The sequence below is a fragment of the Caloenas nicobarica genome, chromosome 3 (genome assembly GCF_036013445.1).
Source record: "Caloenas nicobarica isolate bCalNic1 chromosome 3, bCalNic1.hap1, whole genome shotgun sequence".
NCBI classification, from domain to species: Eukaryota; Metazoa; Chordata; class Aves; order Columbiformes; family Columbidae; genus Caloenas; species Caloenas nicobarica.
In genome coordinates this window covers 47,686,774-47,711,555 of record NC_088247.1, presented here as the reverse complement: position 1 = coordinate 47,711,555, position 24,782 = coordinate 47,686,774, and the positions used below count along the sequence as shown (strand labels likewise).

General features: G+C 45.0%; 1 protein-coding gene across 2 annotated transcripts in view; it reads right to left on the bottom strand.

The window, feature by feature from the left end:
- Positions 1 to 470: 470 nt before the first annotated feature.
- Positions 471 to 24,782, bottom strand: part of SOBP (sine oculis binding protein homolog) — a 116,428-nt gene continuing 92,116 nt past the window's right edge. For both annotated transcript variants that reach the window (XM_065632895.1, XM_065632896.1), the window contains 2 exons: positions 14,893 to 16,847; positions 471 to 559 (listed from right to left, as the gene is read on the bottom strand). In XM_065632895.1, the coding sequence (XP_065488967.1) occupies positions 14,895 to 16,847 (1,953 nt within the window). In that variant the 3' untranslated portion in view covers positions 471 to 559; positions 14,893 to 14,894. The remainder of the gene's footprint in view (positions 560 to 14,892; positions 16,848 to 24,782) is intronic.

The window sequence follows — 24,782 nt, the reverse complement described above, 5'->3', positions numbered from 1 at the left end:
CATTTAAAAGTGCATCATGGGTAGGACAGAGATGACTCTGAAGCGTTGCTACTCCAGTATTACCCCTTTCCCCCATCAAAACTTGAATAGGTCCAAAACCATACAATGCAAATCACGATTCTTAGTGTAGCAGCAAAACCACAGCAGTTTTTTTTCGAAAGGAAAAAAAAAAAATCCGTATCATTGTCCAGTCTCAAATATCTGAATTTTGAAATCAGAGAGGGAAAAGTACCTACGTTGGTCCGTGTGGTTTTTGAAACCAGGGTGAAAAATCCCCCCCAGTAAGAAACCAAGAGGAAAAAGTGTTCCTTGGAGGAGAAGAGGGGTGGTCGCAGGAATGCTGAGCACACTGTGTGGGTCCATGATGTGCTGTCTTCTGGGTCAAAGGCACCCGTGGGACCGAGGCTTCCTCGGAGGGGCTTCGTGACAAGAAGCTGCTTTCTTTGCTGGACTTTTAGCCGGAGGGGGTGGTGAGCGGACCAGCTGGTGTCATTCGGTGGAGTGACGTGGTTTGCTCTGCTCCCTTTCTCCATGCAAGGTACCCTGTTGGTGAGCGTTCCTGCAAAGCAGACAAGGAGAGGTGGTCAGGGTGAGCAGTGCAAGACTCATCGCAGGCGGCTGGGTGCTGTCTGAGCTTGCACGTAGCCTCACGCTGGGCGGGCAGCTGGGCAGAGACACAAGCCCACTGCTTTGGCCTCAGCCACCCCTCCTGCTGCAAGGGCCATTGGTACATGCAGCCTCTGAGGTCACTGGAAAGGAAGATGGAAGAATTCCTGTGATAAAAATCTGGAAACTGATACAATATTAGTTCATTCTCTGCATTTCATAGAGCACCTACAAGAGCACAGGTGAATAATGATACTTTGCAATCATACAGTACCCTTCACCCCTTGATCTCAGTGTGCTTTACTGAGCTGGGATGTACCCCTCTCTGCATGGCACAGGCAGGAAAGTGGAGTCAAGAGAAGGAGAAGCATCTGCACCAGGACCTCCCAACACGTGGGACGGGATGGGATGAGAAACACCGCACATGCTGGGGCTCCCCAGAGGCACCTCACTGCATGGGCTGGTGTGCAGCTCCACAGGGCTGATCAGTCACAGAGAATCACAGAATCACAGAATGTTAGGGGTTGGAAGGGACCTCAAAAGATCATCTAGTCCAATCTCCCTGCCGGAGCAGGAACACCCATGTGAGGTTACACAGAAAGGCGTCCAGGCGGGTTTTGAATGTCTCCAGAGAAGAAGACTCCACAACCTCCCTGGGCAGCCTGTTCCAGTGTTCCGTCACCCTGACTGAGAAGTTTCTTCTCAAATTTAAGTGGAACCTCTTGTGTTCCAGCTTGAACCCATTACCCCTTGTCTTACTGTTGGTTGTCACCGAGAAGAGCCTGGCTCCATCCTCGTGACACCCACCCTTTATATATTTATAAACATTAATGAGGTCACCCCTCAGTCTCCTCTTCTCCAAGCTAAAGAGCCCCAGCTCCCTCAGCCTTTCCTCATAAGGGAGATGCTCCACTCCCTTCATCATCTTTGTTGCCCTGCGCTGGACTCTCTTCAGCAGTTCCCTGTCCTTGAACTGAGGGGCCCAGAACTGGACACAATATTCCAGATGAGGTCTCACCAGGGCAGAGTAGAGGGGAAGGAGAAACTGGGATTGCACCTGGAGACAGCTCCACTCTCACATAATACACATCTCCCACTAACAGACCTAACTCTGTAGGTACCATCCATGCTATGCATGCAAACTGAGGATGCCCCTCTTCGCCCTTCCCCAAATCCATAGTCATACAAAGGACAGATGGATGCTCAACACAGCAAAACAGAGCTGCAATGAGGGAGGTCAGGCTGGAGTTCCCCCAGTCTCCTTGGTCCTCTCTCTTAGGATGGTCTGCAACCAGTCCTGTACCACCGCCACAGCGCCAGGGGGTCACAACCAGCAGAGCATTGTTACTGACACTGCCTAGCATGACAAACAGAATTCAAATAAAGGCATTTTAGGGCCCAAAGCAGAACTAGGCATTACTCTCACTGAGGTAAACTTTTACCAAGATCTGATATTTTCAGTGTTGAACACATAAATTTCCATGGACCATGTGTGAGTTGAGAACAAAACTCTCCAGATCCTGGTAGAGCAGATCATAGAATCAGGCAAAGAGCTTAACTTTATAGTTTTCCCCTTCTTCTATCCTGGTCCTCATTTCCAGGTCCATTTTTCTCCTGTAATCTGATCAGGTGTACTAACCACTTTTATTTTCTTCTTCTCATTTTTTAGGACACAAAAGGGATGCAACCCACAGGACTTATTCTGATAACTTTCTTCTGAAGCCCATCAGTGCTTTGACTGGGTGAATAATACTGGAGCAAACACAGCTTTATTGATTTGAGGCCTTCAGAAAGCTGCATGATAGCTCCCCTAAAATAAGGTGAGCTTTGCCAGTACTGAGGGCCAAGGTCACAAAAATCTTTGGAATCATGTTCTTGAAAACCCAAATCACCTTCTCATCAATCTAATGCAACTAACAACACCCCAGTGCTTATAAGCTCCTGATGCCTTAGTTTATCTAGATGCTACTGGGTGATACGCCATGGACTCATGTGCATCTGCTACCTTGTCATTTGACCATGTAGGTGGCCTAGCAAGGACTGTCCTCTTTCTCTACGCAGCACACATTAAGACTGTCTCCTTGGATGGGATCTGCTGTGCCCTAAAGATTCAGACTGAATCTCTGAAGTACTTATCAGCCTCAGTTTTGCTGCTAGGTCACATCTTCCTCCTCCCATTGGCTCCTCTGCGACCCCTCTTGTCACTGCATATCCCCCTGCCAAACCTCTGCCCTCCTCAAAGCAGAGACGGGAAGGCACATTGAATATGTTGACCAGCATAAACTCCCAGAGCATGGACATCACTATATCTAGATTAAGGAGTAACATTTGGGCATTCAGGCAATGTGCCCAGCAGGATGAGCAGCTCTGTGTGTACAGAGATCTGTGGACAAGAACTAGACTGAGAACTGGGACGTATCCACCTACGAAGTACTCCCCATAAAGTACACGACTGCTTTCTGTCACTTTTTGGCTTGAAATCTTACTCTGAGATTAACTAAAAAGGGAAGCAGATAAAATAAAATCTGTAACGTCTGCATGAAACTTCACACTTCAGGTATTTTGCCTGCTCCTCTCTTTGCATCAACGGAAATGAATTTCCATCCCTTGCTAATCAGTTTCAAATGGCATGGCACAGCACAGACTGATAAGGGATTTGGGAGAGAGGACATAAAGAAGTTCACTAGCTCTCAATGCTTTCTGCCTGGAGCAGTCAGCTAGCTTTGTAAGTCCTGTCTCTTTTCCCTCTACTGCCGACAGACTCGGTGTAACAGCCTGTGCAGACCGGGGAGAAGGATCTTCCCTACTGATTGGCTCACATGGCAGTCATTGCATTTGATGGATGCATCTTTGTAGCGATCAAGTGACAGAATAAAAATCCATATCAGGCATAGCATGCAAAGTTTTATGAAGAAATGAGAACACACTAGTCATCACCACTTCACAGTTAGACATTATACACCTCCTGCCAACACCACTGTGCATGACCACCACAATAAAGTCAGCTATTTATATCTCCCCTAAAAAACAAATTACTTTTTAGAAGCACGACATATGCTCTTCACCCCAGCTGAACTTGCCTTCAACACACATCAAATATTGCTGATCAGGGGAGGTTTAGACTGCGTATTAGGAAAAACTTCTTCACTGAAAGAGTTGTCAGGCACTGGAACAGGCTGCCCAGGGAAGTGGTGGAGTCACTATCCATGGAGGTGTTTAAAAGATATGTAGATGAGATTCTTAGGGACATGGTTTAGAGGTGAACTTGGCAGTGTTACGTTAATGGTCAGACATGATGATCTTAAAGGTCTTTTCCAACCAAACAACTCTATGATTCTGTGGCATGGCTTTGGACATGTATGCAAACAGACACACACACAGTTTTTCCATGGTTGCTTCCCCCTCATTCTGCACTCCATTGAACATTCCTGTCTCCAGATTCACATCTTATTGTTCAGGAAAAAAATAGAGTGGGTGGGGAGGGCTGAGGCAACCACTGATGTGGGCTGGCATGGCAGAGTTTCCATCATTTAGCACAGCACTTAATTCACCCAGACAATGAATGCTGATGTACTAAAAGAGGCCTAGTTCATCTGGGGCATGCATGGCCCTTGAGTAAAGGCACTGCGATTATTTTCTCAGGGAAACTGCTCTGGAGATAAACCACAAGAGTGTAGCTAAAGTCAGCATGGGGGCAAGCTGAGCCCTGGAAACACTCTGGAATCATCTGTTACTTGTAATAGTTCTGTAAATTATTTATTTTTTTTTTAAAGCAATTCTTAAAGCAGCTCAAGCTTCTTCATTAAAACCTTCCATTTTATATATTTGATAATTTATCTTTCCATGAGCTAACGGAAGGGATGCCACATTGCAAGAGTCAGGGGAGGCCTCTGGCAGAAATGGGATAACAAGCAGGGTCCTTAAGCACCAACTCATGGCTCCAAAGGTGATGTTTTCCTTCTGCTCCGGTCTTGTAAGCTACAGATCCTTCCCAATTTTGGGTCAGACATGTAACTCAGGCTTTCCTGCCTACTGAAACACGAGCTGTAATCTGAGCAGACATTGTGACTTCCAGGAATGCACTGGAGAAGAGCTTGGGATTTGTCCTCCTTTTATGCCAAGGCAGAAGAAGTGGTAGGGACAGCTTAGTCACCCCCGACTCTGTGACTGAATTGTTGCAGGGATGCACCAGAGGCCGTGTTTGCAATCGTATGCAGTCGCCTTGTAGGCAGGAAAGGATCTTGAGGGAGAAACATAAACCTGAAAGCAAAAGGTCTGTTGCGTGCTGACTCCTGCTTCTCTGCATCTAGACCTAGAAAAGCCTTGGGGGAAATTTCACCAGTTTACATCTACATTTGGCCCCTTGCTGGTACATTTAGTATCACCTCTCACTAAACTCATTCCATGTATGTTAAAATGAACCATGGAACTAGCTAGTGAAGTCAGGAACAGGGATGTATGTCACCATACCCTTGTTATATAGCAAGGAAATGGAGAAAATACAGTTCCAGGCTCTCCTTTGTGCTCCTGCATGGCCCAAGGGAAAACCACTTTTTAAAAAGAGGGAGCAAAGGACTCATCACTGTGGAAGAGACCCTGAGAGTCACCAAGAAGTTGTGGGGTCCATACTCCTGGATTTACCAGGCAGCCAGTTCACTGAAGAGAAACGAGACAGAAATAAAGCCCGCTCTACTTCTTTTAAAATGGGTGACAATTGTTCAAACCCCTGCTATCCAGCAGCAGAGTCTGCTCTTGACTGCTGTGTTCCAGCCCCAGGCTTCACAGCAGGGATACAGCATAATGCAAAGCAAAAAGTAGTTTCTTCCGTCCGTTATACATCTCTATAGACAGTGCTCCCCCAAAACTGGAGAACAGTCTAGGCCTGGGTAAGCATGCAGCTCTTCTTCACAGCCAGTGGAACCAGGATTCCTTAAATTCAGCAGAGAGCACTCACATGCTTGGGGAAGAATGGCTTGGGCTGCTGTAAATCCTCTGCTGCACCACAGCAGCAACACAATTTCACTGTCCAACCTGCTCTGCACTGACCCAGGGGACACGGCACCTCCTCTCCCCTTCAGGTTCAGATTCTCCCGGACAAAACAGGTGTCACCAGGAACCCATGCTGCAGTATTTTAAATATCCATTTCCTTGTGTTCCCATCACTGTCAAGCTTTCTGTGAAATCAGCTCCCCGCTAAATCGCACTGCTTTCTTTTTTCCTCTCCTTGTGGTACATATGGAGGAGAGTCAGGGGCTCGGGAGCTTTAACCCAGGGAGACCAGTGTCCTTGTTCTCCTTCCCCTGTCCAGGGGTGCTGCAGAGCAGGCACTGCCTTAGGTGCTCTGAAAAACATCTGGGAAGAGCATCTCTATCCACCAACCATGGAGGGAGGCAGGGGAGACCAGTCTTGGTAGGCTAGGATGAACATTTGGGCTCGGTTCCCCAGATTTCAGCATTGGCGCTGCTGTCAGGTTTCTCTGCTGTTATCATTGTGCCCCCACCTATACCACGTTCTACTTTTCAAAGTAGCAATCTCCCCAGAAACTCTCTAGATATTCTTTTCATATAATTTTTCACCATTTCAAAGAAGTTTCTCATGGTTTAACCTTTTATAGTACAATTTCTCAGCAAGTTCATGCAACTCCCCTTCACTTTCAATCTGAAGCCCATGTCAACTAATCCCCAGCCCCATGGCACCATCCTTCTCCAGGCTTTAACTGACAGGGGGTCTCTGGTTTATATTTTGGGGCACTTTGCAAGTCATACAAAGAGGAAAACACCACCACAGCTCTGGACTTGTAATCTCAGCTGTAGCACCCGCTGTCTCTGGCTGTGGCCCCTGTGGCACATCGCAGAACCTGCCTGGGCCAGATTCTGCTTTACCCTGGGGTGACCGGGTATATCTCCACAACAGCGAGCCAGCCCTTTGCCCTCCCGTTAGTGCAGTGCCAGTGTACTGGGCAGAACTGTAAAAAGTTTGCTTTGCCTCACCGATGCTTCACGTACAGCTGCAGCAGAAGATAGATTTTCAACTAATTCTCCTATTCTGCACTGGAATAAAGCTGAAACTTTGCAAGGATCTTTTTGAAAAAAAAAAAAAAAAAACCAAAAACCAAAACAGAAAAACTAAACCAGAAGGAAAACCACATCCAGACAGTTTCTACACTCCTTTCCTGAAAACTGGCAACCACTGTGATGTGATAACCCTTCTTCGAGCCTCTGATTTTGTCTGATTCAGAATAGAAACTTCAACTTGAATTTCAGCAGTCTCCTGTGGGCCCAAACCACTAGGCTTTTGGCTATTCTGAGGTGCTTCTCAATTTTCTTATCCAAGCTGATCTAAATAGCCAGAAAAAATAGGCAGATTAACTGTGGGCAGCAGCGTGGAGGAGGATGAATGGTGAGGATGGGGGTCTTGCTGAGCAACAGCCTGTATCTCCTGTGAGAGTCCTCCTCCTCACCTGGGTTATGCTTGGGCCTGGCTTCTTCATCTGAAATGCTATTATTAATTATTACTATTATTACTTTATTATTATTATTATCATCAGCATCAAATCTTTTACGTGAAAAGCTTCAGCACCCCATATCATGAAGCAATCAACATTTTCCCACAAACAGCCTGTTCATCCATCACTGTCCAGGGCTGCATGCCTGGCACCGTCCCCTTGGGGTTCCTCCCCATGCTTTTCACAACCCCCCATCCTAGTTCATTTCCGCGAAAGCAAAAAGAGTTGCAGACTCATCCAAAAGCAAACAGGCATGCTCAGGCGGCCAAAATGCCAGGTAGGTTACACTGTGGTGAGAGGAAGAGGAAAAAACCACCTATAACACATAAGGAGCAGACAGGTGAGACCCCACATAGCCTTTGGTCCAGTGCCAGGCACCTTAAGGCATCTCCCTTATCCCCAGCACCACTGGCCGCTGAGCGACCTGCACTGGACCCAACCATTGGTTTAGATTTTCCTCTATTTTTCACCTCCTCTCCCACCCCGAGAAAACAGGAACAATATTTTTACCACCAAGATAATGAGTTCAGCAATAATCAGTAAATTGCTTCAAATAAAACAGCATTGGCATTTTAACTGATCTTTGAAAATTAGGGTCAGAATTCAAATTTTCAGTGACCTCATCATCTGTCTTTTCTTTTCTACTTGTGTTCAAGCATTTCTCAATTGGAGAATTCCTCTGGGTTTCTCCCCTAGCTTTGTATAAAAAACTTAGAAGTGGAAGCACAAGTGATTCATGAAAACTTACAAATATTTGGAGCATAAGCAGACAACACAAAGCTTTACATTTAACCATGTAGGCTCAAAATAAATAGCTGAAAATTGCTCTAACCGTAGGTTTGAATATCAATCGGCCGATGATGGGATGCAGATCTTTCCAGAGAGGTCAGAACTCGATAGTTGTTTCACTCTGCCCAATCCCTAAAATCTTTAATTTTTTTTTATTTTTAATTTTTTTTTGCTGTGTGCTTCCATAGAAGGTGATTACATTACACAGTCTGAAAATCCAAAATGGGGACTGCAAGATGGAGCGCAGCAGCTAGCGAGAGCGTCCTTTTGACAAACGCTGTTCAGCCTCTTCGCCACTAGATAATTTGTTATTGTAGGTTGGCTCCAATTTAAGACGGTAATGTTTCAGAAACACTTGGAAAAGCAAACCAGCTGCAGGGAGGATATCATTACAAATTGAGACACTTGTACAGGAATACCATTCTTCTCAAATACCAAAATTGTGTCTACGGAAGTAAAGCCACGCAAATGAGTCAGAGGCAGTGCCTCGGCCTGTAACGTGCCCAGGGCCTTCAACTTCCATCAGAAGCACCGAGCGCTGAGTGCGCACAGTACTGCACAGAATAAAGCCCAGATATTTAATTAGCTGTAGTTTTCACGGTAGAAGCAAACACTGAATAGTTGAGGGTTCTGCAAAATGTCAGAGGTTACTTTGATTCATGGCTCTCACGAGATGATCACACACGCTTCCCAACACCACCTCTGGTCCTGGGAGGGAAATGCAGCTCGTTATCAAAATAGTGTAAATAAGGCAGTGATTAGTAGGCCTCAGCTACAAGGCCTCGACTGATGGAGGCACCCAGGAACATGACTAACTTGCCTGGTTTGTACTATAGGATCTAAAAATAGACATGGAGAGACTCAGCAGGTAATCTGGAAACAAAAAGTGCTTCAGAAAAGCTTGCTTGTCACAGTCTGATTTCCTCCTGATTTATTGCCCAGTTTTATTTCTGCTTTGCTTAAATCTCTCACTGCTTTTTTTAACACGAATTATACCTTAAAATCTATTGCTCACTGCTTGATTATGTCCAACTTTTTTGCAAGTGTTTAGCTCCTTTGTGACCCACTTTCAGGTGTTGCTTGTAATACCGAGAAATAGTTTATAAGCTCCTCACAGTTGCTGAGAGCTCACTGCTATGCACAGAGGTTGGCCATAGTTGTTGCAGGGTCAAGCTTCACAAAGGCTATTAGGTGCTCAGCTCCTTATCAGATTTCCAGCAGCAGACACATACTGTCCAGGATCTCAGCCTCTGAATGTAAAGGCAATCATTGTCTCAGATGACATTTTTACAAGGGCGCCTGTCTGTTTTACTGTGGTCTTTGTTGTTAGGGACTCTGTATTTAATCATGAGTTGTACTTTTTTCCCCCCCATAAACATTCCCTGCGTCACTGACTTTGGTAGCTCGACAGCACAAGAATAGGCTGATGGAGAACTAGAGTTTTCCCCTGTGCCTGTCTTACACTTATCACTTTTGAATGCAGCCAAATGTGCTTTGCATCAACTTAAATAAGAGGAGCATTAGGCCTTATATGTATGGAAGTGCCTGGTCAGTTTTTAAAGCGTGGCAAAGAATCATGAGTAACTGGTTTCAATCTGAATGCGGGTTGTACCAGCTTAGGGAATGGTGTGGATTAGATGCTTATTTCAGTTCAAAAAATTTTCATTTCACAAGACAATTAAAACTAATAAGGGCAAGTAAGCACCGACATGATCTCTGAAGTCAGTGGTCCCAGGTCCTGGGAGCTGTCAAGTAAGTTACCGCCTGCAGGAGCCACAGGCGCTGCAGATTCCTGTGGTTCTGTCAATTGACCTGCAGCATTTTTTGCTGGCTGAAGTTCTGTCCATGCGTTTTGTTTGCCAATAGCCTTAGATGCTCACTACCTTTGCAAATCAGACCAGGTGTAGTTGTTTTCTTAATTGGGTTAAAGAATCAGATTTCATATTTGAAACATATGCCCCAGGAGGTTTTGTAGAAAAGCAGGAGGAACCCATCAGAAATCAACACTTGGCGCTGTGCTATTTACTGCCACTGCAATGGAAGTTAGTGCTCCCACACTCCGGCAGCAAGATGTGGGAGCTGAAACCTACCCTGGAAGTATGTCATTTTATACTTCACCATTTTGAAACCATTTTTTTTTCCTGGGAAATCCTTTTTCTGATTTAATATATCTGAGAAGCTATACAGACAATTTTGAAACATAAGATCACAGTGCTAGAGCCAGGCAGCTCTCAGGAGTAAAGCTTCAGTTCCAAGCAAATGTGTTTAAAGCTTTGTGGTGTTAACAGTGTCTCCTCTCCCTCTTTGGATAAATGGAAAATTTCTGTAGGCTCATAAGAAGGCAGGTGAAAGAAAACTTCTGAACCAGAAGAGTAGGTGTTAAGTGTATGAGTCCAATTACTCTGCTGATTTAAATTAGTTTAGCACCAGTGGAACTACATCCAGTTTAAATTAGCTAAAGCTCTGGCCCATAGTACTGTGTCAACAAAGATGACTAGCATATAAATGTGTTTAAATACAGAAAATCTGTTTTCAAGTATACCTTTAAGGTCACATTCCGTCCTGATCATAGCAAACAGGACAGGGTAAGATGCTCGTAGATAGAAGTGACAGTGACAGGGGAGTGATTAAAAACTCTAAAGGCAGAAAGGGAGGTTAATAGCTATGGTCCTTGCCTCAAGAATCCTGACCAGAGCAGGAAATCTAGTGCTGGACCATTATGGGCAGGGGAGCTCACAGCGGGATATATATTACTTCTGCTCTGAACTGGAGCGTTCTATGTGTTGTATATTTTTACAACTACAATGTACAGACTAGATGGCTGGAGGTTTGGGCCTATAACTCAGCAGATACTGACCCCAGGACAGGTTGGGGTTGGCTCTGTAGATGGCCATACTCCTACTATTTCCAGTACTTCTGGGAGAAATTTTGCTGAATCAAGCAGAAAAACTGCTTCCTTTTCTTACCCCTCTGCCCCCAACATAGGATTAGTGAACGCACACACACACACAGAGAAGCTAGTTGTGAGGTTAGCATGTGCCACTTAATTTTCTAATTTAGTTTACCATAACTATCATGTTAAATCCAAGCAGACCTTAGTGTTTTCATTTACTTGCTTTAGGAAACCTTGACACCAAAACTGGAGGGTTAAAACTGATCCCGCCTGGACATAAGGCGTGTAGGCAGGCAACACTAACACTGCTAATTTTAGAAACTCACATTGCTCAAACTTGAAAAAATAACACTCAACAGAATATTCTTCCTAGCTTCATTCCTTTATCATAGTAGGACTTTGGCACCTTGACATCTTTTGCCGGTTCTTCGAATTGCATAAAACTAGAACAGCTTGACAGTTCACATCCTGATGGAGAGACTAAACTTTAACATCAAGGATTATGTTGCTGATTAGCACTTCCAATAATCAAGTAATTGGTACATTAAATAATCCAGAGTTTGGCGACTTGCCTGAAAAGGTCACGCTTGCATTGATTCCTTTTAGAGAGTCCATGTTGCTATTACATGAATTCAATCTGTCTGTCCAGAACTGTAGTGTAAAAATATTTGGCTAATTTCCTTCTTTTCATATAATGTGATGGGAAATAACATCCAGGACAAGTTACACATTAGGGCAGTATGTTCAGATTTTCCAATTACGGTAGCTGGGAAGCACGAGAGAAAAAGACAATTCTCTGGACTTTCTGGTGTCCCAAGTTAGCATGGCCAGTGCAATCAACACAAACCTCCAATGGCCAAAGCCAACACAAAGCAGCTCCTACCCTCTGTGTATTTTATGAGAATTTCTATGAGGCTGGGTGTCTTTCGTGGGGGATCCTCCCCACAACCAGACTGCCGAAGGAGCGGGGTTTTACCTCTGTCCCTCCCAGGCCTGGGCAGGAGGAACTCATGGGCACGGCGGAGGTCAGGGCTGCGGTCAAGGGACTGCAATGATGCTCTGCTCCCCCTGCCCATCCCCTCGGTACAGGCACAGGCAGGCTCTGAGCCCTGCGCAGTCTTCACAGACAGACTGCTGGAAGGCCAGAAACATGAGCAGCCCCCTTGTTCCCCTCAACTGACTATGACTAGCACTAGCAAAAGAGGGGCTCTGCGTGAAACCAAAGAGTGCTCACCTCAAATCAATCATCGGGCTGCACATATCACTTGTGCGTGCCTTGAGAGGCTCAAAACCCACCCATGTTTCACTGAGGTACCCACTGGAATGAGATGGTTATCACATTGTTTATTTCTGCAGAGTATTTTGTGTATCCTTTTTCCCTTGAAGCACACAAGGTTCCTGGTCTCACATCTCTTCTGCATTGAGGCTACTTCTCTACTTTTTATGGAGAAAGGAGGGGACAAACACAGACTGACTAATAACCATCACCATGCCATGTTATGCTATTGTACAAACCCCAGAGGCATGGCAGACACCTAGGCTGGGCTTTCTAGCTTTCTGTGTCTATGAGGACATCTGTGTCTGTGCCAGTCTCCCTAAGCTTCCTCCACTGCAGGGAGAAATAGGCACTGTTAGGGCACAATTCATCTGAGCTGTCTTAGTTGCTGACTTCAGGATGAGCTCAGCTGTCTCTCTGAAGTGCCTGCTTCTCTAGGTTGATTTTAAAGAGAGTTTAGACAATTAGCTCAGCGGCGTCTTCATTCCAGATGTCTATATTGGGTCAGAATAATCTTCTGTGGCAACCCGAAAACCTTCCTGTAAGACAACTCTTATACTGAGACAAAGGAATATACATGGTGAATGGGAAAATGGTTATTCTGGAGGATAACCACAGTGGCAGTTATTGACATTTAGAGAATACAAAGAGCTGAGGACAATAACTGAGTGATAAAGCACCTTTCTTGTGTTTTCAATACAGCTTGTTCAGTTTGCCCACTTTCTCTGTCAAATACTATCTGTGAAGTGATGTCATTTATGACTGTGTCAACGGGCAAAAATACACAACGTAGTGAAGCCAGACCTCTCTCGAAATTTAAGACTTTGGCTCTGGATGACGCTAAACCCCTCTTGGGATTGGTGCCTCAGAGAGGTGGCATTACTGCAGCCTGGATGATCCAGGCAAGCATAAATAGATGCTAAGAACCAGCCTGTCTTTGATTGCAGTGCCAGCTCACAAATGTGCAAGTCTCTTAGCACTGGCTTGAAACAAACCACAGCTATGGGGAGCTTGAGCAAGGTGTGAAAGGAAGGGTTAAGCATGGCTCTCCTAAAATGAAAGGGATACAGACAAACAGTGGTCTTCTCACTAGATCAAATCACTACCCCTAGGTAAAAACATGCATACATTTATGAAGAGACAATCTTTCAAGCTCCAGAGGTGTCACACTGGGGTTTGCAATAAAGGTCTCACTGCTGAGAGGGACATATAGTCCATCCATACCTCAGGGGTGGGTAGGGGGATCCTCACTAGCAGGGCCTAGGAGTGTATAAAGATTTTAAATATTCACTTGACTTCTGAGTTATTGTTTATGCTGTTTATTAGTCCAAAAAGTTATAGCTGTCCTCTGTTCTTACAAATGTATCTTTTAAATGTGTCAGCACATGCCGAGAGCAAAGAATAATGGTTCTGTTCCACCGAAGAAAGTAAATAAATACTGTTTGTGATCAACGGAACTATTCCGGCACTGCAGCCAGAATTGGGAACACAGCATTAACAAATAAAAAGGGAGTCCTGACTATGCTGCGGTATCTTTGATGGTGCAATTAGCCTGCACTGATCGAGGAGGGAGATATTGCAATGGCCCAGATTCCAGAGCATGTGCTGCTGTCTAGGCTGTAGGTGCCAAGCCCTTCAAGGCAATATGCGTATTGCACCACTGCAGTCACTATTTGCGCTAGCAGGGACAGGGATTTACTGGAGGCTACAGAATATTCCACGGATTGTAATGAAATCTGGCATGTCACCAAGCCACATCCGGCAAACCATGAGTATTTTACTGCTGAACAGATTTCTTGCAACACCCACCATTTTCCCTTTTCCTGAAACAAGCTCTCCACGCTTGTGAATCTAAACAAATGCAATTACACTTGTTTCTTGCTCACAGGTTTGAAGCAACAGACATACATTAAATTAACAGTTTTATCAAGGTGCTGTTTTATCAGAAGGATTGAGTAGGCTGGGAATAGGGAATGAAGGGCAGGGGGTTTCTGCCCGTGGAGCACTGTCCTTGGACAAGCCACAGTTGTTGGTGGCCTTACCCATATGGCTGCCTTGCTCTGCAGCCCAACCAGGAACCACAAACATACAACAACCGCAGGGCTGGGGGAAACCTCAGCTGCTTTTCTGAGGTGGGAGGCTTGCACCAAAGACAGATACCTGAGGTCAGAGAGTAAAGCCCCGTAGCCCAGGTCTTGCTGAGATAAGCTACAGCGGGCAGGTCTCAAACAGCAGGCAGTCCTTGAGCACCAATACTCAGGGAAGGAAAGCTCAGGGAGTGGGGGTTCGCTCCCCCGAGAACAGCCCAGCTGAGAGCCAGGGTGCGGTCTGGAGTTCAACCAAAGAACGGTGGTTAGAGGTGACCAGTTGGTAAGTCAATTGGATCTGAGCTAGCAGGAAGCAGCTGGGTCGTCCTGCTCTATGCTATGCTGTAGGGCAATTTCGATCATCATCATGAAGGCTTGAGTTGCTGCGTAACTCAGCTGGAATAAGTAAGCAGATTAATGGCCCAGACCTAAACCAAGGCAGAAAACCACTGACTTTGACATACACAGAACAATAACTTCACAGTCAGCACCATCACAAAATGTTCTGTGAGCAAAAATGTAATGAGGCTGTTGATGGATGGAGTACTGACAAGTACAGATGCAATACAACACAAAGAACAATATTAAAACATAAATACCATTAGTTTTCTGAAAGTGCTGATAAATTGGAATCTCTTATCTTTTTGTTTCACAAAGGCCACACCCACATGAGTTTGACCTCATACCTGAAAATACTCATTCTACTCACACAGAAGGCAGTAGGAATTACACAAACCTTTACTTATTCTGATTTCGAATTCGGAGACACCTCCTTTTCAATGGTGGCTCCAGATCCTCTGGCCCTGTGCTGAGTATTGGCGTTGAGATAATGCATGGCGCAATAGCAGTCTTTTCTGCTGGTTTTGGCACAGGCTGGATCACGCAACCTGTCTTGGGCAGCATCCGCAAAGCATATGCATGGTCCTCGTCTGCTGGATTGTTAAGGTTTGGGTCCTGTTTGTCTCCCCCGGCAAGGGGCTCTTCCCCAGTCTTCTTGCCAGCATCTCCCTCGAGGTGGCAGTTTGATGCACAGTTGTTCTCCTTAACAGATTCCAGCTCGCTCACCGCCAGCTCCTCCGGGGGCTGGGGCTTTTTCGGCTCCTGGGGCGGCTCCGGGTTCTTGGAACCCTCCATGTTCTTCGTGCCATTCACAATGACGTTGCACACCGCTGCACCAGCTTCCAGTCCCGGTGTGCCGGAGGCCAAGGAGACGGGACAGCAGTGAGCTCCATCACTGCACGGTAACGTCTTTGAGTCAACTGGGCTGCAGTTGTCCCTGCAGTCGCTGCAGTTCCTTTTGTCTGAGCTACCAAAAGCCAAATTTACAACACTGTTAGGTTCACGTTCAACTTTCACTTGGGTGTGTAAAGCCCTGTGGATAACATTGTGCAGCCTAGACCGGTGGCCTACTGTTAGGTCTATCACACCATCCTGTGGACCCTGTAGCACACTGGGGAAACCAAATTTACTGTTCACTGGACTACTAGGTCTGACAGTCAAGTCAACAACTTCATTTTTACTGTGCTCCTGCAGCACTTGAGCTTGATTTAGGGACTGGCCTGAGCAGCTCGGTGACGAGTCAGAGGATTTAGATGATCCTTGCTTTGACTCTCGAGGCGATGAAGAGCTATTGGTTGACTTTGCCCCAGGCGTCTCGCTGGAGGTACTCGGAATGAAGCTTTCGCCGTTGCTGGAGAAGCCATTGGGGGGTTTGGAGTCGTTGATGTGAGGGATGGGGATGGGAATGGGGATGGGGACAGGCAAAGGGACGATGACAGGATATGGCACTAGTAGAGTCGGGGGTGGCACCAGCGGGGCGAGGGATGGCAATCCAAAGTTCATCATCTGTGGCATAGGCATAGGACCATTTGGCATCATGCTGACAGGGGGAAAGGGAAGACTGGGCAAAGGAGCTCCAGGAGGGGGAGGCGGCAACAAGCCTGGAGGATTCCCAGGCATGGTTGGTGTTGTGGGGGGATGGATATGAGGGGAAAGCATCGGCCTGTGCATGGGGCTAGAGGTGGGACCCATATTTCTGGGACCACCTGGTGGGGGACCGATTCCAGGAATCATTGGATTTGACAGAGGGCTGTTAGGATTTGAGGCATGGTGAGGCGGCCCACGAATAAATGGTGGACGGATTTGCTGCATAATTTGCTGTTCCATGAATATGGGCAGAGGAACTGGCCCACGGTTTGTCATCACCATGGGAGGACTGCGAGGTGGGACACCAATTGGAGGCACAATGCTAGCAGGTGGCTGGACAGAAACTGGTGGAATATTTGGATTCTCACTGATGGGAATAGGTTTGGGAACTGGCGTGGGGATTTTAGTGACAGAGCAGTTGGCAGTGTCAGACGGAGAGGCAGTGGTAGACGCTGATGGTCCAGGACCTTGAATTTGGCCAGCTGCAGACGCTGGGGATGGGGCTTTTCTCCGAGCATCTGCTAGCGGTATATTCCAAGAATCTGGAGTCAGCAGCTGCACCCCAGTGCCTTCTGCTTTATTTTCGACTGCAGGATGTAATGTACTGCACAGTCCAGCTGGAAGATTGGCCTGTGTCTCTTTGTAGAAAATGTCCATTTTGTACTGATTGAGACATTTTGCACTGCAGAACTGAAGCCTTCTTTCCCCGTCCCCAAAATCCAGATACTCTTTTGTGTGTCTTATGTGCTTACACCAGTCACATACCTACAACACAGTAACAAAATCAAATCAGGTAAGAAAAGCAATCTTCTCTTCACAGTGTTATTTTAAAAGTCATTTTTCAGTTGCTTTCTAAATACATTATTTTTCTAGCAGAAAAAAAATAGTGACATTTGTGAAAACTATGCGCTTTTTTCTCTAAAATATCAGTGAATTGAATGCCACTCTCTTTTCTAGCTCCCATGATCTCAATTCTACCTTATACAGTACATTATTTATCTTAAAACCATATCACAGAGAAGAACCCTCAGCTGGCATAAGCTATTATAGCACACATGTGTAAGTACGCAAAATCCATATGAGTATGGCTGTGATTATTCCTCAGTGGTAATCTAAGCACACCTGTACCACCTGAGATGCCTACTACACAAGGAGTAGGATAACTGGAAAAGGACTCAGAAAGTTGCTGGAAATGAATGCAAACCATTTCTACTAAACTGCAGTACACTGCAACATTTAGTGTTCTATTAAGGGTATCAAATAGTAAGTTGGGAAAGGTGTGGTATTTTAAAATGGCATCGTGAAGCAAAAAGCATCATTCATCCTTTGCCCTTCATTCCAAGACTTGGAAATAGTCAGGACATTTGGGTAAGGTTCGAATAGTCCCAATTTGTGATGTTTTGGCAAGCTGGAATTATTTTCTGAGCTGCCTGCCCACTCTTGTGTACAAGTCACTTTGAGTAAAACTTCCTGGCAAGCAAAGGCCTATTTAGCAACTTTTCAAATACTATGGCACAAAGTTTGAATTGCAGGCTCATTTTTGTTTTGTTTCTCTGCTTTGCAGTTAATCCTTTTCTGTGTTACTATTGGTGTGGTGGAGGCATAGCCAATTTTTTTTTAAAGTAAGGCTGCAGAACTAATTAAGCTGTGAAAGGTTTTCCCAGTTGTAAACCACTAGACACCAAAGTTCAAAAAATAGTCATTCTAGGTTTCAGAATCCATTACTTCAGAGAAATTATTGTGATTTCATTAACACATTAATTTTGCAACACCAACAGCTCTCACAGATGGTGAAGACATGATCTACAATTCAAATATGACTCTTGTTTGCACAAATGCCTTTCCTTCATATGGCATTTTAAACAAGAATTAATATGAGTAATCTTGCCATAGCTATAAACAGATAAACAGATGTCAGATTTTTCAGTGCCTTACTTTTTTGACAGAATTTTACACACACAAAAGCCCAATTTTTGTCATTTACATTAGTTCTCAAAATACTCCATTGACAGAGATTTTTGGTGATTTCTATCAGCACGTTGAGCCTATGACCATGTCAGAATACATCCTGGTATTGTTTGTTCTGCCTTTTCCAAATAGCCCATATTAGCTTGTTTTGAAATGACTATATCTTTCGTACCAAAAAACAAAAAAGGCAAAAAAAAAATTGTGAAAAGATTGCATTAAAAGGATAATTAATTTTAATAACTATTGGCCATATAAACAATTCAAAACAACATATGTCGGGCATCTGATTACCCATCTCATTTAACTCTCAGCTTTCCTTTAATATAAACAGTGGTGACATTTTTGAGTTTTCAGTAATATATCTTTAATATATATGTACACACACATATACACACACTATATGCTATGGCTATTAGCCCATTTATTTTAACTCTGCGACCTTTTGGTTATCCGGTCAAGTTGCTATTTGATTCCCTCTCCTGCCTCCCCAGCCCATTCACACACTCACATACACGCTCCTTTTCTCTACCACAAAGTTTTTATCCCCACATTTAAATCAAACTAAACAATTACTTGAGAAGCGGCAACTATTAAGTCACCCCTGAAGTTTGGGAATGCCGAGCCCAGATATTTAACTTGGGCACACAGACACAGTGCAGCGTGAGATAAAGCAGAGGGGGTGCTGGTGCCGCTCGATGCGTGGAGCATTAGGACGGGCACATTTCCAGCACGATGCCCCACGTAAGGAAGAAAAGTCAGCCCTGCATTGAACACACACTGACGACATAGGGCCTGAAAATATGTGGACAAAAAGGCTGTCAAATGCACCGAAGAGTTGAGATACTGCTGCCATGGCACACACATCCCCCCAAGGCACAGGGTGGACGGGAAGCAGGAGTGCGTGGAGCAAGGCAAAAAGGGGGAACCCCCACTTCCAAGGGCCCCCGGGTTTTACCTGGAATCAGCTCTCCCTCCACTCCCCGCGGGAAGGCTCAGTGGCCATCAAATACAGCTCTGGAGCTGGGCAACCCCTCACCACAAATAGTGCAAACATGCAGCAGTGGGCACTGAACCATCCCGGGTATTTGCATGGGCATGGGTTTTGCCACCCACCTGGCAAGTCGGCACAGGATCATCTGATGAAAACATCTTAGAATCAACCTCCTGAAATTTTCTGGCTTGCCACTGTTTTCCAAGCAGACAAAAGAGGAATTTGTGAGTCTCCACCATGAGTTAATAAGGTACTATTTAACTCAGTAAAACTGCTGAATTTACTTTAAAGTTATTTTTGATCAAGAGCTCACTGCTGTAGACAGAACACACTACCTATTTTTCATGTATGGAATCAGAATGTTAACCACTGTGCTCTTTCTGCTGCTTGCAGGGTATGCTGTCACTCCAAGGGCTGTGCAAAGAGGCAGGCGCTCCCCACATGTACCCCAAGAGCTGCACAAAGAGACACCAGGAGCTCCCAGCTGGCTCCCAGGGCAGGCTGGGGTAGGACGAAGCCCACTCCATCTCATCACCCACCAAAACAGTGTCTGCTTGCAGGAGAAAGACGAGGAGGAGACCAGTCCTGGAGGCAGCTGCTGCAAGGGATGGGGCAGGACTACAGATGCAGCTGCATCCCTGACTTAGTTCTGGGATGGTGCAGCTAAGACTTGCCCTTCCTTTGGGGCAAAAGAAGGAAACAAACTTGTAAGCCTGCTGCCAAAGAAGCACCTGAGGGAAACACCAGAGAATAAAAGCAGCCTCCTTATCTTCCTAGGAAGAGCCTCTTTGGTGACTTTAATTAAATAGACCGAAAGAAACATACAGCCCCCAAAAAAACTTTCGGCATACTTTGTGGCATCTTTTCTAATCCCTTAATTTTTATTAGTTATCAGGTTTGAAAAATTCACTGAAATACTTTAGTGTTTTATTGCTGTATTGATTTATTTATTTCAAGTGGGTTCCTATGTCACTCCGAGCTAAACAAATATTTTCTCTTCCTTGGTAGAATATTCAGAAATCCTACTTAGATATTCTATACTGATTTCTCCTGTTTTCAATAATTCACTGAGGTACAAGAAACTCTGAAGTCTGCCTACCTCACTCACATATCGATCACAGATCATTCTGTATATTTTATCACTAGAAAAAATTAATTAAAGCAATAGAAATTAAAGGCAGTGATTCTATTCCTCTGAACATCCTGGACAGACCAAATCTCTAATAATTATCTCATTGATTTTATACAACACCACAAAGTGTCGAAGTTAACATCAGTGAGAAATCTCTGTCTACTATATCCATGCATTTAACTATTTCCTTCCTTCCTTCCTTTCTTTCTTCCTTCCTTCCTTTCTTTCTTTCCTTCCTTCTTTCTTTCTTTCCTTCTTTCTCTTTCTTTCTTTCCTTCTTTTTTTCTTTCCTTCTTTCTCCTTCCTTCCTTTCTTTCCTTCTTTCTTCCTTCCTTCCTTTCTTTCTTTCTCTTTCTTTCTTTCTTTCTTTCTTTCTTTCTTTCTTTCTTTCTTTCTTTCTTTCTTTCCTTCCTTCCTTCCTTCCTTCCTTCCTTCCTTCCTTCCTTCCTTCCTTCCTTCCTTCCTTCATCTACCTACCTATCTATCTATGCAATCAGTCTATGCTGCTTATTTAAGATACAGGTATAAAATGTGCATGTCATATACAGGTAATACGACATCTTACAATACCATACTAAAACACAGAAAACCAGTCCCTACAATGAGGAGGAAATTACTGAAGGAGAAAAAATGTCACTTAAGAATTAATGAATCAAGTCTGTCTTACAAGATTGATCATTTAAGATGAGGTCAATGAATTTATGATACAAATGGCTATATCACTAGAGGTAATAAAATGGAGCAATATAATTCATTTTACATCTAACTAATGACGTGCACAGAGTAATTACAGACTGCTTCTAAAAGCCTATGCTGATTAGTTCAGATGTGATAGGTGAAGCATATATATCTTTCCGTTCAATAAAATAACATTTTCTTATCTGTAAAATACACAGCCAATGTCTTATTTTTTTAAGTACTTGCATTCCATACAGAACGTCATCATCCTTCACAACCAGCTCAAAATCCCTCCGTTCATTTATTCCTTCTGCTTCCCTTTCCTGCTTCATCCTTCCCCTTCATCGTACAACCAAGAGAAGAGCTAAACTGTTGCAGAGTGTTAATGCTGCGCATTGGATTTGGTAGCACTTATGCAGCGGAGCAGCCCCCCGGATTTCAGCGGGATTAGTCAGGAGAGTTAATGCTGTGGGGTCACATTTGGAGGGCCTGACCCGGCACCCGTGGAAAACAGCGGAGAGGCTCTTCTTTAATGCAATCAATCGGCTTTGGGTCTGACGCTTAACGCCGGCCTCTGCTCACCCTGGAGTCAGCAGGAGCCTTGCCCCTGACCTCAACAGGAGCAGAGGCACGGCCACGGGTTTTGGAAGGAATCGCAGCAGAAATACACGAGAAAGAAGTAAACGCCGCCAGGCTGAGTTTCAGACATTTCCTAACAAACGCAGGCGAAGCAACCATTTTGTAGGTTTCTACCCAAAAGGAGGTGGGACTGGTAGTGGTGTGACTGACACAGAGAGTCAACATTTCTGAGAAAAAGGGTCAGACCTTGCAAGATGCTAACAGATCCCCTACGCACCTTCATCTCCCTTGGAAAATACGCCTAGGACCGCTCTTGGGTAAGCACACTTCACACCGCCAATGCCAGAATACAAACCCTGAATGACAGAAAGACCAGTAATAAGATAACTGCATATCTCATTCAGCTGTAACGAAACAACCCTCAAGAAGATTAAATTTACCTAACTGGGGCATGTCCAACGCTAAACAACAGAATGAACATTTCCTTCAGTACGTTTAATGTATTTATATTTTAGTGGCGGGTTGCCAGTGTGCTACTTATAAGCTCAATGACTTGATATCATTCATCCGCTTTCCTGTGAAACACGCAGCAATCTACACCAGGAGACGACTCAGAAGACACCGCATCAGCAGAAACACTATTCGCACCCGATACAGGAACACGGAGGAAGCCAGGACTGAGGAATCCTGTAACGCTCAGATTTCTCTTAATAAAAAGAGGGGAGGAAAAAGCCGGTCCTGTTGGCATCCATATCTTTATTTTGACAGAAACGTCCACAGCGGAGTCCAGACGTTGCCACGAGCTTGCCCGGCAGGCACAACACAGGCATCCTGCTGCACATGAAAGGGCCACGCTTGGGCTTTAGGCACAGGGTAATTAATACGTAAATCAGCTGCCAAATGCAGGCACAAAGTTCACCCACTAGTGCAGTCCACCACTAACCTCTGAACAATAATAGAGTGTCAGACACCACTTCATTAAGAAATACAATTGCTAAAATCTGTCTGTGGAGGTATTTGCATCAGGCCCGAGAAAAACCAGGAATAAGTAATATGCAAACACCATCACTGCAATAAAAGACAGCCTGTGCCTTATACACAGCATTTTGGACTAATATCAGCTCCCTGGTAAAGCTTAGTGAGAGGACAGAAAGTGGTCACTAGCGCGAAGATAGCTTCTCCACATATCTCATTATTTTCTATCTGTCTATCTATCTGCTTTTCTGGAACCAGAGAGTGACTAACGAAGCCCCTCTCCTTGCTCAGAGGAATGCCATTGTGGGACACCTGGCACAAGGGAGGGCTCCATCACATTCCAAGGACCAGGCTCTTATCGAGGATGTCGAAACACGGGGCTGAAGATTATCAAAGCCTCACTTCCTGGCATAAAATCCATGTATTCATCTTCGTTGGGTAGTTTCTGCTCCCTTTTCCCGCTGTGGTATCCAACTGCTGTCTCTTCATACACGCTCGGGCATGTGTTCTGGCTACACAGACACCACTGCACATTCCCTATAGCCCATTCTGGCCCTGGCTGCCTTTCCTTTGAGCCCAGACTGTGTCCAAGGCCCTTCCCTGCAGTTTCTGACCCTGCCACCCACCCAGAATGCGTGAGGCATGGAGGCAGAGGCTCCCACCCCATTCTAGAAGTTGCAAGGCAAGGAGATAACCCCCCTCCCTCCTGCCTTGCAGCCAAGTAAGAACCCAACATACCAGCCATATGTTTTTCTGCAAGGGCTCAAGTTTTTTGAAGGCTGTCGAACATTAGATGCAGCAGCAATCTAGAAATTAGTATGTGTCTTGAAATGCACATACAGAGGCTTCTAGCAACAGCCAAATGAACCACAACTAGTTCTCTTACACACAGCTCAGTCAGACCCTTTGCAAATCACCACAGCATGGACACCAAGGCACCTTGCCACCCGGGCCCCTGTGCAAGGCTGGAAACACTCCTGCAGGACACCAGAGGAAAATTCAGTCTGTTAGAAGAAACCCAGATCTGCATGTCCTGGAGGACTATGTGCCTAACTATCTTTAAAAGGCAAAGGAGTGCAAGACCTCTCTCAGCTGTCCTCAACGGCTCCCCCAGCCTGTTCGGCAATGTGGCTGCCTGCTCCCTCCCTGCTTTCCTCCATTTACCTACCATCAAGGCTCCTCTTTGGAGCAGGTCACCTAAAAGGTAATGGTAATATCTAAACAAATCCCCTTGTAGAGCCCGCCTGCAATGCTAAATCCCTGCCACAGCCCCATCTGAGCAGCCTGCTGCATGACGGAGCACGGAGGAACTTTGGGGTCTGAGCAGGGTACACAGGGGTCTGGGTGTCCAGCACCACAGCCACTGCAAGCTGGCCCACGGGGAGGGGGCTTTGGTCTGGGGGTCCCTGGCAGGGATGCGGACTGTCCCCAAAGTGGGAGGGAAGTTCACAGCGTCTACTTTCAAGAAGATTGTAACCAAGACCCTGCCTCAGCTTTTGTGACTGGGAAGTGATGCTCTTTCAACCAATACTAGTAACAGGTATAATGCGAAGTGTGGCTCTAAGTTATCCAGCCTCGATCACCATTCGATGTGCTTATGGCACGACATTCAGCATGTTTGTTGTGGCAGGATTTTTCTTGTGATAATTTTTTATAACAATTGTTTAATTTGAATGGAGTGATTATTATAAAAAATAAAAATAAAAAATCATTCCAGCTGAAACCCGCTGCAAAGGAACCCCGAGGCAGGCTCTAACACACTGTGAGTGTGGTTACAATATAGCTCGTAGCGATGCTAGGTGTGAAGGAAAACAGATTTCTACAATGTTTGGAGCTTTGTACAAAAACAGTTGACAAAACAGAACGCTGCAGTTGCCTACAACTTCAAACTGTCCTATGACAAGTTTCTCTCTGTTAAAAAGAGACCAAAGCTGGCCTGCTTGCTTGCTTTTCCTTTCCCTGACGTAAGTCTCCTGAACTTCTTATCCTCCTGAAAATTTTTACCACCGTTTTCTGAGAAGCAAATACTGACTTTATGTCATTTAAATGCAAGACCCACTCTGTCTCCATTTTTCATCCTAATTATGCTACATGAAGCATAAGGAGAAAATAGAGCTATTTGGTAATTAATGGCTAATGATAAATTGATTTCATTTTTTGAATCATTGCAGTTGTCATCAGTGGTATTTAAAACATTGTCTTCTCAAAGCCCTTGTGTTCCTTTATGTTGGGGGGCTTTTTAATGTTCCCAGCCAAAAGCAACAAATGTAAGTTACGTTAATGCCTGGTGGAAATCCAGGTTGGGTCACATTTCATCAAAGTGGCTATATATTTGATTTTGTATATAAACAGCTGAGCTCTGTGTTTTCAACTTCAG